The sequence below is a fragment of the Lytechinus pictus genome, chromosome 9, assembly GCF_037042905.1.
Source record: "Lytechinus pictus isolate F3 Inbred chromosome 9, Lp3.0, whole genome shotgun sequence".
Lineage (NCBI taxonomy): Eukaryota > Metazoa > Echinodermata > Echinoidea > Temnopleuroida > Toxopneustidae > Lytechinus > Lytechinus pictus.
In genome coordinates, this window is record NC_087253.1 from 4,158,529 (window position 1) to 4,178,188 (window position 19,660).

A 19,660-nucleotide genomic window follows, 5' to 3' on the forward strand; every position below is an offset into this window, starting at 1 on the left:
TTTTTTTTTTTTTGGCCGAACTTCCGAACCAAGTCTTAGTGTTCGGTTCGGTTCTGTTCGGTTCGGAAGTGCCATGTTCGGTGAACTACCGTTTGGTTCGGCGGTTCGGCGGTTCGGCTACAGCAATGCATTAAAACATTCTTTTCAAAAAATTATCTTAAAAAAACCAAAAAGTTCAGTTCTGAGTTATGTCATATTGTGTATGTGTGCATCAGACCCCAAATTGCTCAAAATAGTGGTTTCATGTACAAATCTAATGCAAATTGATATAATAATAATAATATAGGTATATTTAGCCAGGGTAGCCACTTCAGTTCCGAAAACTGTTCTCCCAGCGGGCCCTGCTATTATTACCCCAGCTTTAGCCGAGCTGCCTAGGCACTCAAGCATTCAAGGAATTTCTTCCTACCGGGTACCCATTCACCTCACCTGGGTTGAGTGCAGCACAATGTGGATGAGTTTCTTGCTGAAGGAAATATATCACTATTTATCTTTTACTGGTTGAAATCAATTCATCTCATAATGTTTATGCTTAGTGTCAGCAAAAAGGTTTATTTAAAACAACTTTACAAAATGGAGACAACTCAGAAAAAGACTTAGTTTTATAATTATGACACTGAGGTAGAAACCTTGTTTTGCTTAGAAAAATAATCTCTAGAGGAATTAGGAAAGTCGTATTTCGTGAGGCACCTGAACAACTCGCCTTCAGGCTGGTTTGTAGTTCAGCTGTTCCTTTTAGTTGTTTATATAATAGGGTTGAATATCATTCTTAAATTGTTCTGAGTGAAGTGTCTGAAGGACTTACCTAAGGGCCGTTTCAAAGAGTCTCTGACCCATCTTGGTTTACACATTAGAGTTGATTATCGTTTAAAAATCGTACTTTGTGAAACGTCTGAACGCCTTACCTGAGGGCCGTTTCAAAGAGTCTTTGACACATCCTAGTTTACAGTTGAAATGACCTTTCTTTGAGTTTACAAAATAGGGCTAAATATCGTTTTTAATCGCACTGTGTGGAGCGTCTGAACGCCTTACCTTAGGGCTGTTTCAAATAGTCTCTGACCCATCTTGGTTTGAAGCTCAGCCGACGTTTCTTTGAGTTGTTTACATGTAGCCTGCCCTCTCAACGATTCAACGTTGAAGTTGTTGGTCTTCGTTGGCATGATGAGAAAGGCAACAACCGTCTTGTCGCTCTTTGAAGCCTACCAAATAGAAAATATCACATTCCGTCATCAATCCCAGTGGTGTCATTCATACTGACCATGTGAATTGAATTGAATTGAATTTATTAGAACTTCACTGGCAATTGCCAATATTTTGTTCATAACAAGAAGTACAAAATGATACAAGACAAATATACAATGCAAGGAATATAAGCAAATAAACAAAAACAAAATAGTATTTCGTCAAAAAGAAAAAAAAAAGAAATAAAAAGAAACAACTTATAAATTATATACAAATATACACAATAAACATAGGAATCATTCGGATAGATATTTTGACAATGAATAAAGAGACTGATATCCAAGAAAAGATAAAGAAAACATAAAGAAAGTGAGAGAGGAAAGGGTAATAAAGAGGAAAGAAGTTCGAAAATGGAGAGAGCGGGAAAGAGAGGAAGAATGAGAAGAATGGCATTACATGTAAACTCATTGTGTAAAAAATATTGCGAATATATTACTTCAAAGTGTTACCGGTTGATATTTTAAGTACTCAGAAATCACCCCTAATAGCAATTATGTTTTGGACAAAAGAACAAAATAATTTAATCAAGGCTTCAGTTTCCAATTTCATGATGTAGATTTCATGTGTATGCATGATCGTTTCCTTTTTCGAAAAAACGTTGTCATTTGAATGAGGGTTGGCAATCATAAATGTACATGCTTTTTTTTTTAATGGTCCTTTTTGTTGATGATGTACTCAATATTTTCTTTAATAGCGTAAATTTTTTTTAAACACAAAATTGTTTTTTTATTTGTGTTATTCAAATTTAAACAAAAGGGGCGATTTGTAAAAGTGTACTTAAAATGCAATAAATGTTGTTTTTTAAGGTGAATTTGTACCCATTTTCATGTATAAAAAGGGGGGTAAAAATTGCTACAATGTACATGAGACCATGAGACATAGGGGGTATTTTCTTACTTGGGGAACGATCATGGGTTACTCCAATTTCTAAAAAGCAAATTCAGAGCAAATATTACTTTTAGCAGCAATCTTATTCTCATTATTGGAAACCATTCAGTTTCTTTACAAAAAAAAATCAATTTCACAATCTCATATAATAATAACAATATACTTATTCGTAAACGATGTGTATATATTCTACTGCGCTGTAATTAAGAGCTTATGAAATGCTTGAAAACATATTTAGAAAAGGAAAAAGAGAATATAAGGGGATTAGTTGAAAAGATAAGCTTCAGCTTAAAGGTAAATGCTAGTTTTGGTAACGATATCAAAATGAGTTCATACAGAATCCAATGAAATGACCACCAAAGTGTCTGTTTGTATAAATAAAACGCATGTGCCAAAGGATTCTGGAAGAAATTGTGTAATTGCTGAGAAATCAGCAAATAAGCACAGGATTCGGGTAGAGCGTCGGGCCCGACGCTCAAAGCGATAATTATACACAGTCCCACGTGCGCTTATCTGTGTTGGGCAAGTTCAGTCTGAACATTTTTCAGCGTAGATTTCAAGATTTCACAAAGTTCAGTTTATGTAACTGTACCAGATCTAGATCCTCGATGATATACTGACAATTAAGCCTGGTTTTACAGACTTTCTCATGAAATCAGTGTTTACTGCAACTACTGGAATTTCTCTTTAAGTTTGAACGTTTCTACTGATGGAGAGGATCTAATTACATATGGCAAACCATTCCAAATAGGCGAAAGCACGATCTCCCATAGTTTTCTTGGTAAATCTCATATGTCGCTTCATAACAAAGTCCTTCAAAAGGTAATGTGTAACTTTTCTTCATAAAAATTTCCCTGAAACACCCCCACAGAAAGTCTGCAGATTCAGACCCTGACTGAAACTGTTATCAATACGTGGGTCTTCATACAAGACTAGCAGAAATACAACTTGCCGTTTCAATTTCTGAACGCGAGGGACATTGTGTACACAAGTCATGGGCAGGAGCTTCAGGTTGCATATTCAGACCATTTACCTTGAGTGAAGGGTTTGCACAGCAAACTACCACAGAACCCTGTAAAACCTGGGCCTTGTCTTACAAAGAGTTACGACTGATCTAATCAAATTTAACTCTATGGAAATCCATCAGTGTCATAATTTTTTCTACAGGAAATTTGCACAATGTCCTTTGAAATCAAAGAGAAGCATATGGAATTGTCAAGAAAACAGTGACTGTATGAATGTACATAAATTCTATAAAATATTTCGAACAAACTTGTATTTTAGATGTTGACATTGCTGGCTTTCCATACTTACGATTGATCCAATCAATCGCAATGATATGGAAATCCATCACTGTCATAATTTTTTCAACAGGAAATTTGCACAATGTCCTTTGTAAGCAAAGAGAAGTCCACTTAATTTTCAAGGAAATGATTAATGTATGAATATACATTATATCTAGAAAATATTTTGAACAATTATGCATTTTAGATGTTGACGCTGCCGGCTTTCAATAATTGTGGTTGATAACATCAATTGCAGTTCTTTGTAAGACGGGGCCCTGGTAATACAACTAATATCTGCAATCAATTGTATTTTTTTGTGCATAGATTTCAATAGATTTACACTGATATGATTTGATTGTAATTTTGTTGATTACCTTGAGGTAGTGATTCAGTCTGGCAAGAGCTTCTAAGAAGAGATCTGCTCCCTTATTACTGTACTCATATCGACCAGCTATGAAGAAATATAAGGTCTTGTCAAGATCAAAGTCATAATGCCTGCAAGGAAAAAGTCAGTGTTAATTGTGATGATGGTGATGGTAATGATCATTATCATCATATTAGTGGTGGTGGTTATAGGGAATTAAAAGGCTGATGACAATGAAGATGATAAAAACAATGACGATGATGGTGATGATGGTGATGATGATGATAATGATGATGATGGTGGCGATAATGCTGGTGATGATGACAATGATGATGATGATGACAATGATGACGATGATGATGACAATGATGACGATGATGATGACGATGATGATGACGATGATAATGGTAATGACAATGACGATGATAATGATGGTGATGATGATGGTGATGATGATGGTGATGATGGTTTTGGTGGTGGTAGTGATTAAGGTTCTTAACGACATTAGTGGTGATGACGAGTTTGTAATATTCAGCCCGACATCAAGATTACAACTTTAACACCAAACTTGAAATTGAAAACAAATTAACGTTGGATTTCTTAATACAATATGCTTTTGAAAAGTTGATTAGATATCAAATACAATAACTTGATTCCAAAAGGCCCACTAATCTGTCTACGGGCAGAGCTGCTCTTACGTAATATCACAGCTGTTGTTTATAGTTTAACCCCGGGCTTGCTCCTGCGGAGGAGAAACGTTACGTAAGAGGGATTATCGGGCGATTCAGGGTTGATAGCGCTGGGAATGAAACATCTTGGTTCCTCCAACGAGGATTTTGTTATCGGGGTATAGATAGGACCGTAGCAAAACCATTAGCTGCGGTGGCGAATTCTGCAACGAGGGTTTGACGTAATGTGAACTTACCCATGAAAATGACCTCTGACAAAGTCACTAATTTTGTTTTTTGCTTTGGCGTGGAGATTCTGAAATTCATGAATGGCCTGAAACTTGACCACATTCAACCCATTTGGAAGGATCACATCTGAAATTAAAACAATATCATGAATCAATTATTGGTACTACACAATCAGAAAAAAACATAAAACAAGGATATACTAAAGCTTCTTGATATACACTCATCAGAGTAAAATCACATGAACACCCCACTAGAACAACAATATAACGGAACCAAAAGAACCACCATGTATGGTGGCTTATGGTTTCATCAACATCATTATCACCACCAACATCTTCATAATCATCATCATCATTATCATCCATCATCATCATCATCCATTGTTACCACCATCATCATCATCACTATCATCATTATCATCATCATCATCACCATCATCATAATCATCATCATCTTCATTATCATCATCATCATAACCATCATCAACACCATCACCATCATCATCATCATCACCATCATCATCATTATCATCATCACCAACATCATCATCATCTTGATCCTCCTTCAATATAATCATCATCATTACCACCATCACTACCACCAACTCCGCCATCATCATCAACCTCATTTTCTCACCCGGTCTTCGTTTGAGTAGATGTTCCGCTTCGTCAGCCGTGATCTTTGATACGGTAGTGAAGACATGAGAGGTCTGGGCTGCAGCTCTCTCCATGCAGTATCGATGATAGATACCCCTATCTCCTGCTTCCTTATCTAGATTAAACTGAAAAAAAAGATTGAGAGAAACAAAAAAAATACCTTTGTTTAATCCTTTCTGCAAAAGTGCCGTCTTGCTTGGAGCTAGAACTTTTAATACTGGGATTACAAAGTAGATAATCTCCATACGATTATATCCTGAAAAAATGGGAAATTTTATTCACTTTGTAACTTCAAAGTTTCAACACATAAAGGGTTGACCTAGTATATTCAGCACGTCCTAGAAAATAAATCTGAAACTCATTTATGCTTTACCAGAGTTTAATCACAAACATAATATTAAACACAATTGACCTATCACTGAAAAGCTTAGAGTCTCTTCTTTCATCTGCTATAGCTAAAGACAATACTTCATGAACAAATTCACCCCGATCTCCTGCTTCCTTATCTAGATTAAACTGAAAAAAAAGAAGAAGAAAAATTATGAGGAACAAAAATATAACTTTTTTCCATTTCATAAAGGTGCCTTTATGCTTGGAGCTGGTACTTTTCTGGTATTACATGGGTAATAATTGATTATCTATAAGATAAATCCTAAGGGGATGTGTTCTTCATTCTGCAAATTGGGAATTCAACATATAAGGGTTGACATTCTATATACAGTGCATCCAAGAGAAAAAAAAAGAGAATTATTAATGCCTAACCAGAGTTTAATCACAAAAATAATAAGACCTATCATTGAAAAGCTTAGTCTCTTCTTTCATCTGCTATAGCTAAAGACAATACTTCATGAACAAATTCACAAATTCTGATGTCAGAATTTTTTTTTTTTATTGAATTCATTCCCCATAAAAGGTCAAGAGTGTCTTTAATAAAAATGGGGCCCAGCAGTTTCTCAAGACCAGGGGTCCGTAACACAAAACTTAGCAATGATCGTAGTACATTTTTATACAATTGATTGCATAGACAACAATGTACAGTCAATCGTGAAAATCAAGCATACGATCAATCGCTAACCTTTGCGTTACGGGACCCAGATGTTAAGGAAGAAAGACATTTTCAAAAATACTCTTCTAACCACCTACCAGGGGAAAAAAATATGCGGGGGCTCGGGGCAATTTCATCCCCGAAATGCTCAAAAGAGCCGTGGAAAATAAAAAAAGCCCCCAAATTTCCCCCGTTCACTGCAATGTTAATGCTTATCCAATATTGCAGATATAGGCAGTCGGTCATGTAGGGACAGTGATTTTCCGCTCTCGCGGAAAACGGACGGAATTCACGGAATCGGCGGTTTGAAACGGAAAGTGGCTTTTCAAACGGAAAATCACGGAAAACATGTTTTTTCTCAAAATGCACAAAATAGCAACAGAAATTAATCCAAAATACGAATATCAACTGAAAAAAACACGATCTCACTTTGCAACAACAATCATGACAATCAACACATCCCAACTACACTCGAGCCTCTCTATCACTCGATCGTATCTAAATTAGTTTACACTTACGTCCGCATATAAGGCATAATATGGCTGTGTGTTGCTGCCCTCTGCGTTCGGTCATAATATAATGATCACGGTGATTAAAAAAATCCAAAATGGCGGATAGGCGGAAGTCGTCGACTGCTCAAAACATGTCCGAAAAGTCCGCAAATTAGCGATAAAATCCCATTTAACAATAAAATAATGCTAATAATATGAAAGGTGATAATGTATTCATGTTGATTATGTTTCTCTAAATAGTTTTTTTAGCTCGAATCTCCTCGATTAAAATGGATTTTAAAGCGATGTTAGTACATTGGTAGATGCAAATTTTGAGCAGCGCTAGCATTTTAACATCGCTACTCATTGCGTATTGGTTTTCTATGTAAAGAGAATTGTCAATTTTTGATGTACACAAAGTCTATGGGGAAACGGAATTTCCGTTTTAAGACATGCTGAAACAGAATTTGAGATTTTCTGAAACGGAAAAGGCAATTTTTAGAAACGGAAAATCACTGTCCCTAGTCATGAAAAGTAGACCCTTAAAAAAAAAAAAAAAAAAAAAATTTAGCCGTTTACCACCTACCTTATCAAGATTGTTGTAGAAGTCAACATTGCCAGCGCAGAGATAGCGTCCAAGCAGCGTGGCATGGGTGGTAAAGATCGTCGAGACATCTACGTGCTTGAGACGACACAGCAGAAGACCAACTCCCGACATCCATTCATGGAACTGGGCTATCAATAGAGGGCGCTCCCACTCCTCAAACTGCGCACGGTACTATGGGATTAAAAGGCAAAGGTGAGTGCATATCTTTTATCTTTATCATGATTTCAACGTGATGATAAGTGCTTATTTTACAATGATTTAGTATTTTATGGTAAGATATATGTATATCTTTATCCAGGGGGGGGAGCTAGCTCTGACCAATGCGGTGATGTCTTTTATACTGCACGCAACTAGGCATTTAAATACAGCTCTAACTCATACTTAAATCTCTGTTTATTTTGGTCAGTGGGCATGTGTCTTTGAGGGAACCCCGTCAATTTTCCATTCCAGGGCATACCTTCGACCGATATGCTGAAAATGCCAAGCATTATCAGATGTGATATCAATGAGAACCAACAATAAAAGCTGCCATCCCAGCCAATGACATTCTATTCAAGCTTCTCTAATGTCTGCATGGCAAATGAGAAATTCTATGACCTTTGAACTGTAATGACCTTTGACCCTCAATACTTACATCAGCCACGAACCAAGTGAACACGTTGCCAAAGATGGCATCATTAACTTCCTTGTCATGCCAAGGTAGTGTCCACCAATATGTGAGAAAATAATAATAATACCCCATAAAATGCATTAAATGCAATGAGAAAAATATATGACCTTTGAACTTGACTGACCTTTGACCCCCAATACTTACATCAGCCAAGAACCAGGTGCACATGTTGCCAAAGATGATGGCATAATTGCCTTCCTTGTCATGCCAAGGTACTCCAATACATGAGAGATCAAATACCTCATTAAATTCCATGAGAAAAATATATGACCTTTGAACTTGAGTGACCTTTGACCCCCAATACTTACATCAGCCAAAAACCAGGTGCACATATTGCCAAAGATGATGGCATCATTGCCTTCCTTGTCATGCCATGGTACCCCAATGTGCGAGAGATCAAAGAGCTCGTTCTTCCAGGTTTCCAGGAATTTAGCTGCAGTCCCGATGTCGAAGAGTACGACGTTGGGTGAACCATCTATCAACCAGCGTCCAAACACAGCCTAAAGAAAATTGTGAAGTAAAACGCAAAAGTGGACATTAGTATCATCAGTGAATGATCATTGAAAGACCAGGGAAAGTCCATGGAAAGAATTCTGAAAGATCACTTGTTGCATTAAAGATCTCTAAAAGACAATTGAAAGATCTCTATAGGACTAGTCTAAGACCAGTAAGACAAGAAATATCAATCAGACTTTCTGGGTTCTTTGAGGGGTCTTTCTGAGCCATTCCACAGAGATGACATATTTCAGTTATCTTGACCTTGCCAATTTTTGGTCTTTCAAAGGTCCTTCAAAGGCCTGCCCTCTGTGGAATGGGGGCCTAAGGAATGAAACATGTCAATTAAACACCAAGTAGATTAATTACAAAGACAAATTAACACCCTCGGATTTGTTAATTCTCAAAACATAGAAGGGGTACACATCCCTTGCAACCCCCCACCCCGCACCCCCCTCCCAGGATCTGCCGCTGTACCTACCTTGACATTTTGTTCTTTCATCTTGTCCAAGACGGCTTTGATGCGTGGGTTTTCCGGTTCCATGATCTCGACCTCGGTGCGGACCGTGCTCTCGTTGTACGGGCCTAACAGGATATACTGGTCTCCCAGCTCGTCAACGGTGTAAGGAGCTTTAGAGCGAATCACTGTGTAGATCCCACCAACTAGAGAGAAAAAAAAGAAGAGTTGCTCAAATTCGAGGGTGTGTAAAAAGAAGTTGGGCCAAATCGTAGTTTAGGGAACCATTCGTTGATTTGTACACATGTACGCACTTGTGTAACAGTAAATAATCAATGGAGGTGGAAATAGAGGACCAATGCATTTGACTGAATAAAGCGCTGCTTTAAAAAGTGAATGGTGGTTTCCTTCATGATAATGCCAAAATGTTAAAGTAACTTAAACACATGTGGTAAAATGAACCACAGCCTGGGGCATGTGTGACTGCTCCCTATATGTAGTACTGTGGGATGGGTTGGAGCAACTACCTCCTTGGTTGGAGCAAAGAGTCAGCATTGAGTATACTATGGGTTAGAGGCTGTGTGCACACAACAATAGACCCAAACCCTCAAGTCCTGCGCATTCATCCATGCTTGGGTGCACAACTCAGCAATGCTGCATAGTCAGACCAGCCAAGGGATCTCATCATTACTTGGAGAGTCAGATATACTGCGCGGAGGATTTTTTTTTTTATACCTTTATACCGCATCTACTGGAAAAATACAGTTGTGTCTGCAGTCAAGTTTCCAGGTCTCTCTTGTACTGTACGTTGTCTTCCTAGCTTGGATAAATTGCTATCTGTGCTATCTGTGCTTTGCTGTGCCAATGCAGTGACTAATACTCCCATGCGTGAACATAATGCCATGCAGACCAAAACTTGTCTAGTTTTGTTTTGAAGTGATTGATAGGTTTTTCAACCTACTAAAGGCAAACTACTCCTCTTCGCCCTTTTATCTCGACAATCCGGGTTTCTTCCTACCTGGCTGCCAGTAGAGGCGCTGGTCAGAAAATTGGGATCGTCCCAGTTTACAGGGACTGTCTCAGTTTTTAAGGATTTCTTCACACAAGATATCTAGGAAAGTTCATTCACCTGTCAAGTGCCGACACCAATCAAGCGTGCTAGTCAATGTAAACATATCAGGTTTCATAACAAGATTATATTGGAAGATGGGAAGTCATGAAAAATAGATTGTGAACTGGGTGGAATTGATGTCACTGAATCTATTTTTAGCACTCTCAATTCCCGTAATTGCTGTCTTTGTCCCGTAGGGCGAAGTGGAAAAAAAAACGTCCCCATAAAAAAGGACAGTCTCAATTTATCAAGACATGATTTGTCTTGGTTTATGAGGATATCCTTGTTTTCTGGGACAATGCCAATTTTTGGACCAGTGCCTCTACCGGCTGCTTCCTGAGCTTCTGAGGGATCATTAGGTAAGAACCATTCATATACACACTTGTTCACAGCAACCACCCTGCCTGTGGGAAGTGTACATGTAGATCTATGGTATGCCAATGCAGTACACAGCACACACTTCAAAAGTTCATAAAAGTATCACTTTCGTAACCAAAAATACTAATTTCCATACAGTCACAATTTATTTTTCATTAGTAACCTGGGGATCCTTTTTTTTAATTCACCAGAGTGCTCAAAATCTTGAATCTTGGGCATATTTTTATGTACGCCCTCTATTGGTGGAATGTAAAATTGCAAGAAAATTTTCATTTTTCAATCTCTATTTCTAATTTAGAAAAAATAATTAAAAGAATTCAATTTATTTAAGAGCCAAGTTATATGATGAATAGCTGTAATGGAAAAATCAAACTTGGCTATTTTCCAGCATATTTTTCGGGAAAAGGTGGAATTAATTATTTCTTCCTTTTTCCCCCAACAAAAAGCAAAATTTAGGAGTAATCGGTGATCGAGCTCGAGGAGGGTGCAAAACTGCACCCTTTTCTCCATCATGTCCATATATGCTGTACTTAAAGGACAAGTCCACCCCAACAAAAACTTGATTTGAATAAAAAGAGAAAAATTCAACAAGCATAACACTGAAAATTTCATCAAAATCGGATGTAAAATAAGAAAGTTATGACATTTTGAAGTTTTGCTTCATTTCACAAAACAGTTATAATATATGCACATCTCGGTCGGTATGCAAATGAGGGAACTGATGACATCACTCACTCACTATTTCTTTTGTATTTTATTATATGAAATATGAAATATTTTGATTTTCTCGTCATTGTCATATGTGCATATGTGATGTCATAGTGATGTAAGGCAAGGACTACTCTTCCATGTACTCCAATACATAATATGGCTAAAATGTCATTTTTCCAAAAAGTTTTATTTCAAATTATATTTTTCTTTCATGAGGACATAAAACAATATACTACCGGGGTTACATTTAGATTACTGCCCCAGGGGAATGGGTACTTAGGAGAAAACCACTAATCCCTGATAATAAAGTACATGGCCTATGGGAAAGTTGTCCTTGCCCCTTGTCATAATTTACTTACCGTACTCAGTTGCCAATTTGAAATCTACATAGTATTAGTGATCTCAATTTTAAAGCAGCTATAACTTTCTTATTGCTTGACGGATTTCTTTTAAACTTTGACCATTCTGTTTCATTTATTTTTCTCCTTCCCAACACAACATGTTATGGCCAAGGCTGGATTCCCCTTTAATTTTTATTTTGACATGATTGCTTACACAAATGTGCACATATGGGACAGAGCTAGGCTGTTAGTGTTACCTTTATTGGCTACCTCCCAGGCGATCTCGAAAACGAAACGGTTTTCCTCTTTAGCTGAGGCCCCTCTGTCCATGTCGCCCAGAAAATGCATCTCATCGACGTCGAGTCCGCCCAACGTCCGGAGCATTTTCGAACTCCCTCGTCGGCTCATTCTTAAAGTTGAACTTGAAGTCGCCATGCTTGCTTCGCCCTTTTCCACGTCCCTCGGAAAAACTCCTCTCGAGGCATCGTAGAAAATCGTACGATCGGATTTGCTCGTCAGGTTTTGCATTGGTGTGAATGGCAAAGACCTTCGCAAAAAAAAGAAGTTTAGATAGAAAATATCTTATTAAATTTCTTTGGTTTCAAGAGAATCTTCGCCTACCAGCAAATATTTTGCCTCACTAATACTAGATCAGACTTTGGTGCTTTATCTTTGTTATTTATTTTATCTTTGTTGTTTACACATGACGATAAAGCGTGCTTGTGGATCATATGGGGGCGGGGCCCATTTAAAGTTCATAGATCATGCAATGTCGTCGTGATTTGTATACCACTAAGGCCTACTTAAGACATCTACCTATTAATTCCTGATTTTGGCTGCATGTGTGTGAGTGTGCCATTGATTTATTAGGCCTACTTGTTTAACAAACTCATCTGTCTAATATGGTATTTATTACTCGAACTAATTGTAGGCCTATACTAATAGTAATTGGCCTAGGTTTAAACAGCATATAACAAAAAAATCGCATATTTTACCCAGGCTATGTACAAAAAAATCAAATACTGTGTTATAAATTGTGATAATGGTGACTTTTTTGCAACGTTTTAAACGTTTTTCCCCTTCAAATACTAGTAGAATTTTTAAAACTAAAAAAAAATGCAACTTTATTATTTATTGTAAGATCCATGGGCATGGGGGCCTCCAATTTGGCCTCAGATGAGATCAAGTATAATTATATAAGGACAACTATAGATTAATTCGCTCCAAAACTCTGAATAATATTTCATTTTTGTTATTTTTTCTTCAAGTTCATGACTATATCTTTATTTTATGAAGACTTATACTATAGGCCTACTGTAACAATGGCTCCATGTGGGACTATTGTCACAAGTGCAAGAAATTTGTGAAAATGCCTGAAAAATCAAAATATCCAGATACATTTATTTACTAACTCAGATGCAAATGCTAGAATTAGGTCTAGGCCTATATAGTTTTCGGGATCTCCTTTTTCAAATATATACCTTTTCATTTCTGACTTTCAAGAGTAGGTCTCGCTGATGTGGTTTACTGTACACCATGTGAAGTGTTGTAGAAACAGTGGATAGGAGAAGAGAAGAAATGGATAGGCGAGAAAGTGGAGATTTGAGAGTAGAGTATTCTTTCTTGAAAGTAGTCCTGAAAAGGACTGTAACCAGGAAAGATTGATGAGTTGAGAACAGCTTGAGTAGTAGAGCTAGTGAGGAGATGGGGGAGATGCTGGCTTGAGTCGGCGAGTAGAGACTCAAGCCAGCTCAAGCCAGCATCTCCTCACTAGCTCTACTACTCAAGCTGTTCTCAACTCATCAATCTTTCCTGGTTTACAGTCCTTTTCAGGACTACTTTCAAGAAAGAATACTCTACTCTCAAATCTCCACTTTCTCGCCTATCCATTTCTTCTCTTCTCCTATCCACTGTTTCTACAAACTTCACATGGTGTACCGTAAACCACATCAGCGATTGTACATACCACCATGCAAACCTTCAAACAACATCAAGAGTAGGTCTGTATGTTTCTTTTTTTTCTTTCACATAAATCAATAATGAATATAAAGGTTGGATATGTGATAAGCAATGTTTTAAATTCACGCCTTTGTACTTATTCGATTTGTTTGTCCTTTTCTTTTGCTTTTTTATTAATGCTTGAAATTGATGTAAAAACAACTTTTATGTAGACCTGTTAGAACTTAATAAAACATAATATCCTATCTACGTTCTCTATAGATCATACATGACGGGATATTATCAAAGTTAATTCAACAGGCATAACACTGAAAATTTCCTCAAAATTGGGAGTAAAATAAGACAGTAGTGACATTTTAAAGTTTTACTTTGTTTCACATAACAACCAGGATGTGCATAGAACTGTTTTGTAAAATTACGCGAAATTTAAAAAAGTCATAACTTTCTTATTTTACAACCAATTTTGATGACATTTTCAGCTTTATGCTCGTTTAATTTATCTCTATGGATTCAAAATCAACATTTTCTGTGGTGGTCTTGGCGTTTAATTAAAGACATTAGTCACATTGCATTGGACCTTCCCCCCCTTATACTTGCATCCTCAATTTAAAAAAAAATGATTGCAGGTCACTGTCCTGTCAATATCTACTCTGTCCATCGCATAATTCTTACTAGCGCCATCTATCGGTTCAAGCGACAATGCAAGTCTTCGATCATGATTATTTCTGATTTATATATATAGGCCTATATTTTGGCAGTATTATAGTAGTATAGTAGTTCCATGGTTTGGGAGTATTTTTTCTTTTCTTTCCCTTTTTTTTTTTTTGGGGGGGGCTCCTTTTGTTTTTAATGACACATAATCTTTGTGTACTAGCTTTGCATTTGGTCAATAATTATATTTACATCAATCTGCACGATTTCGACCTTTTTGTTCCTTCTCTTTTTTCTTTCCTGTATATACGCATATATGAATAAGTCGACAATATATATTTTTTTCATTTCCAAGGGGATCCACATTTTACAAGCTTTGCTTTAGTGGACCCCCTTATTTCTATTTATGCTCAATTTTATACTGTTTTTTTTTACGAAGTAAGAATGCTCGTCTGTAAAATTGTATCTGATTTATATTACTTTGTATGATGTTTTGAATGGAAATGGAATAAAGAATTGAATTGAATTGAATTGAATTGAACAAAAAGTAATGTTTAAATATGTCATGCCTCTATCTATATCAGTTTTAGTACACCGGAATGGTACCCCTATATTGAATCTAAAAGTGTACGTGTTATGGCGGAAATATGGTCTTATTTTGACTCTTATTAAAATCTGTCACAGCATATGTTATGTTGATAGCAGTAGCATTTCAAGAATTCTATCAGTTTTTAATCCCGCACAAGAAAATCCTTGGTTACACTATCTAAATTCAATTCAGTCAAAATTGACTACTTAATAGAGTCAGCTGGGTGCAACTGTTATTCTAGTCATATTGGACTATTTTCTAGTCGTATTTTACTAGAACATGTTATTTCTAACAAGAATATATGTCAGAAATGTGACTAGACATGTCAGTTGCACCCAGCTGACTACCGGTCTAGTCAATTTGACTGATTTGTTATAAGAGTGCATACAGTTCTGTGAATTTTTGTTTTCAGGCAGTACACCCTATGTACCAAACAATAATCCATTTAGTTAGCGCCCTTATGCATTTTACTCCGATAGGTCATAAACGGGAAACAATTGGTGCTAATATATCAAAGTACGGGGTACAGCATAAAGCCAAGGGCCCTTTTAAACGCACAATTATTCTCAGTCCAGTTTGAATTTGAAGAATGATTGTTAAACCCCCATTATCCCCAATTAGCCTACATGCATGTTCATCAACACTGATATATAAAGGATCGGAAAACATACTTGGTTGAGACTATAGATCATTATCAATATTTGTACAAAGCTAAACATGCAGGTGCGTCATAACGAGCAAATTCATATTGTTGTTTTTTGTGTAATACTTCTCCCTCCCTCCCCCGTCAATTATCTTCAATGCAATGCAGGGACGTGTTTCATAAAACTTGTTATAACAAACAACCTTCCACTAACAATAATTATAACTGCTGAAATACGCCAATTTGATTGGCTGATAGTAAACTTGTTATAGAAAAATTGTGCATAGTGCCGGGGCATAGTGTTACGGACCCAGATCGGTGCCAGGGTATTTTGATGACATATAAAAGAAGACCCCTTTTCTTCATTAATAAAATTAGGGGTTAAGGGGTATTATAATCACTTCTACCCACCCCCTTTCTTTTATTTGTTCTCTTTTTATCTATTTTTCTCACTTGAATATCATGAGATGGTTGCAGCCCCTCTCCCCACCGGCCCTCCCTTGACTTCAAGCCTATTAGAAAAAAGGATAAGAACTGCGATTCTAGTGAGCTTTGATTCTTAAGGCTCCCTTCTTTTTTTTTCAGGTGAAATGACCGATGAGTTTTGCGAGTTCACCCGAGGTAGAGTAGGTCGGGTGATTGTGAGTATAGGAGCCGGGGAGCTGGGCGGGGGAGATAAGGGCATCAAACGTGGCTAGTGTTAGCTAACTTCCGTTCTCTCTATCTTCACTTAACGTTCAACCGTCTCATCTTTGCTTCCGAGAGGGTTTCCGACCACCTTTCATCCCCGTTCCTTCCCGGTCCCCCTTCCTTCAAGGTCTGCTCCCCCAAGAAACCCGATGAATGATGCAGCCACCTTTTATCATAAACAAACTTTTTTTTGTCGAATCGCCGAGTCTAGGAACATTGGCCCTTGTCAAGACGAAATTTCTTTACTCAATGCGCACAAGACGTCTACTTTTATCAAAGTCTATAAGTGTGTGACATAAAGTACATGCGCGCTTTGTTTCCGATAGCCAGCGCCCCCCCCCCCCCACCACCTCCGGGGCCCCCGCACCCCACCCCCATTGGCGGCGGAAGCCAAAAAAGTTAGGGGGGTCCGCCTGAAATTTTGGGATGGACGCAGGTAAAAAAATTGACAAGGAAAAAAAAAAGGTGTTCAAAAAAAAAAAAAAAAAAAAATTACTGAAGACAGGACCCCCCCCCCCCGTTTCCGCCGCCTATGCCACCCCCTGCCTACTCAAGACAAAAGCTTTGTCAAAGTAATAGTGTATATCAAGAAGTACATTAATTCGCTCTTTGTTTTCGATTGCTCAGCCAGCCACCCCCCCCCCCCCCATAATACTCATTCAGGTTTTAAGTAAATTGTGTTATCATTTATTGATTTATTTCATTACTATGATTTTTATTTTAGGTGTAATCTCCGACTACCTATTTCCTCTCCGCAGCATTATTCTTACTCTCTTGTGTGGTGTTTCATAAAGCTGTTCGTAAGTTAAAAGAGCGACTTTAGGAATGACTAGCGAAACTTTCTTACGCGCTTAGCCATCGCCAATGAATATTTTGGTGTAGGCCTATACCATTTACCACAAGAAAGGATCCCCAGCCCACTGGCGGATCCAGGGGGGGGGGGCACAGCCGGCCCGTACCCACCCCCCCCCCCTTTGAGAAGCAAAATTAAAAATTTGTAATGTAAAAATACCAATGAAACAGAAGTGTGCCACCCCCTTGAAAGTGAAGATTTTTTTTTGCTTGTCATTTTTTTCCTCGGAAAAATGTGCCCCCCCCCCCCCACCTTTGGAAAATCCTGGATCTGCCCCTGCCCCAGTCGTTCTTAAATTCGCTCTTAACTTACGAATAACTTTATGAAACGGTCCCCAGGGCTCCGCAACACAAAGCACAACCATTGATCGTGCGCTTGATTTTTACGATTGATTGTACATTGTAGTCGATGCAATCAATCGTGAAAATTTGTTCTCCGATTATTGCTAAGCTTTGTGTTACGGGCTCCTGGTATCACACAATTGGGCTGGAGATACTTGGGGGCAACAAGCAATGAAGCAAATATATGGGGAATTATGTCCCCCGCTTTCCCCCAAAACGGACACGATGTTTTCCCCTCTTTTTGCAGAAGTACCTCTCATTTTTTTTAAATTATAATGTTTTATTAGGAAATAAATATCAAATCACAAAATTTACAAACTGCAAACAATACCTCTCATTTTAATGTAATACCCCTATTTTGTAAATTCTGCATGGGTCCATCATTTCTGATCCGTCCCTGGGGATTTTTTTTTAAATGTAATTATCATCAGGCCTTCTCCTTTAACAGCTTTTTAAAGTTTTAAACTGTTACTTGCTAAGGCATTTTGGAAAGGACCTATAAAAGTATCATGATCGGCGTCACGATAAAAAGAGTTCTCAACGAGATGAGGAAGATCGGGTCTAAAATTAGAAATATCCCACGTGGGGTTATAAGCACGGGTTGAAGTACTTTCTAAATCATCTTCAAGAAGATATTATACAAAACTAATTCAAACTGACATGTTTATTCACCTTTCATATATCATTATTTTGCAACACGTTTATGTTATTTTTCTTAAGTTATCAGTATAATGCCACAAGGTGGTGAGGCAAATTTTGATTGATTGGATTCTCTGTCAACCATGTATCATCTTTTGTTAATCTCGGAGATTGTTCTTAATCAATATGTTGTCCATAATATTCTGCCATTTTTTCTTTTTATGTTTTTTTATTTTATTCATATTGTTATCATGTTAATCTCTGTGTTTTTGTTATATATATATATATAGCGCTTAATACATCGGAACGACGTGTCTAAGCGCATTACAGAAACATTATTACCCGGGTCATCGGATTCAACCAGTCATTCCCGCACACAATGTGTGCACATCCTCCACTCCCTGGGGAGTATTCCAGTCAGTCGCCTGTGAGGCGTATCCAGTGCTGGACAAGCTACAATGACTTTCACATCCTATCGGGTACCCATTTAAAACCTGGGTGGAGAGTGGCAAAGTGTGGATTAACGCCTTGCCAACGGGCGCCAAACCGCGGTAGGATTCAGGAAAACACGACCCTCTGTTTACAAGGCGAGAGTCAGAATCTATTGTAAATATTGTGATTCTTGATGATTATAAAATGAAACATAAATATAAAAATATATATATATTTCTAACACGTTTATAAAATACAAACAGGGATGTAGTCGGCTATTGCTCATTTCAAACAATTTATTCTCTCTTGCGTATTTTCTTTTTTTTCTCATCGAAAAACACCTCCGTCACAGGAACAGAGGTACAAGGTGTTGTTAAGGTGTTCATCACCTATTTGGAACTTCCTTTTACACCCTTTTGGTGTTGTGTTCAATAGAGTGTAATTAAAAAAACCCTCAGTGTGGCATTGTGGTCCTTTCGGGACATCAGCATGGCCCGGGCTTTTTTTTTCTTTTTTGTTGTTGCTTGCTTGCTTGTCAAATTTAAACCAGTACCCCCTGTTAAAAAAATCGTTCCCAGGGCCATGGACATCGGCTGGTGTCAATTCAACACCTCAGTTTTAAAGTGTAAGAAATCTGGTAATCATTGGATGAAAGAGAATCCAATTCAATAAAAATTCTTTATAACAGTCCAACAATCGAGAAGTTAATTCGGAAACGTAATCAGATAACGTGAATCAGACTAGCATCCCCAAACATTGATTGTGAATAGCGCCCTCATCGGGACCTCGCAACGCTTTCTCATTGGCTAACTATGTTTGACTGACAGGTGCAAGGGAATGCGCATGCGTAGACGATATTAAAGCGATAAACGTTGTTTGATTTTTTTTTCCGTTCTGCCAGTCCAGCGCTCTGTATACTGATAAAGTTATCAATTTATAAAGGCATGTAGAAACCTTGAATCTTTGATTGTCTAAGGTTTATTGATTGTTTAGCGAGAGAAATAAATAATTAAATAATCATTACTATAATAAAAACAATACTAGATTTTAATTCGTCATGCGGACGAATTAGGTGGTCTGTCCTTATTCTCGCCATCATGATCACTATTTCCATGTTCAAGCAGATCAATATGATCTTCATGATGACAACGGAATGTTCATTATGGATGGAATACTTGCGAAAGTCGGGAGATGATAAAGAACT

The 19,660-nt window shown here is 37.6% G+C and overlaps 1 protein-coding gene across 1 annotated transcript in view; it reads right to left on the reverse strand.

The window, feature by feature from the left end:
* Nucleotides 1–12,365, reverse strand: part of LOC129268417 (glycogen [starch] synthase-like) — a 28,014-nt gene extending 15,649 nt beyond the window's left edge. Inside the window, exons 1-8 of the mRNA XM_064104517.1 lie at nt 11,917–12,365; nt 9,143–9,324; nt 8,475–8,666; nt 7,476–7,667; nt 5,334–5,478; nt 4,706–4,823; nt 3,791–3,911; nt 1,033–1,199 (exon numbers count right to left, since the gene is read on the reverse strand). Coding sequence (XP_063960587.1) covers nt 1,033–1,199; nt 3,791–3,911; nt 4,706–4,823; nt 5,334–5,478; nt 7,476–7,667; nt 8,475–8,666; nt 9,143–9,324; nt 11,917–12,187 — 1,388 coding nt within the window. The 5' untranslated portion in view covers nt 12,188–12,365. The remainder of the gene's footprint in view (nt 1–1,032; nt 1,200–3,790; nt 3,912–4,705; nt 4,824–5,333; nt 5,479–7,475; nt 7,668–8,474; nt 8,667–9,142; nt 9,325–11,916) is intronic.
* Nucleotides 12,366–19,660: the final 7,295 nt, after the last annotated feature.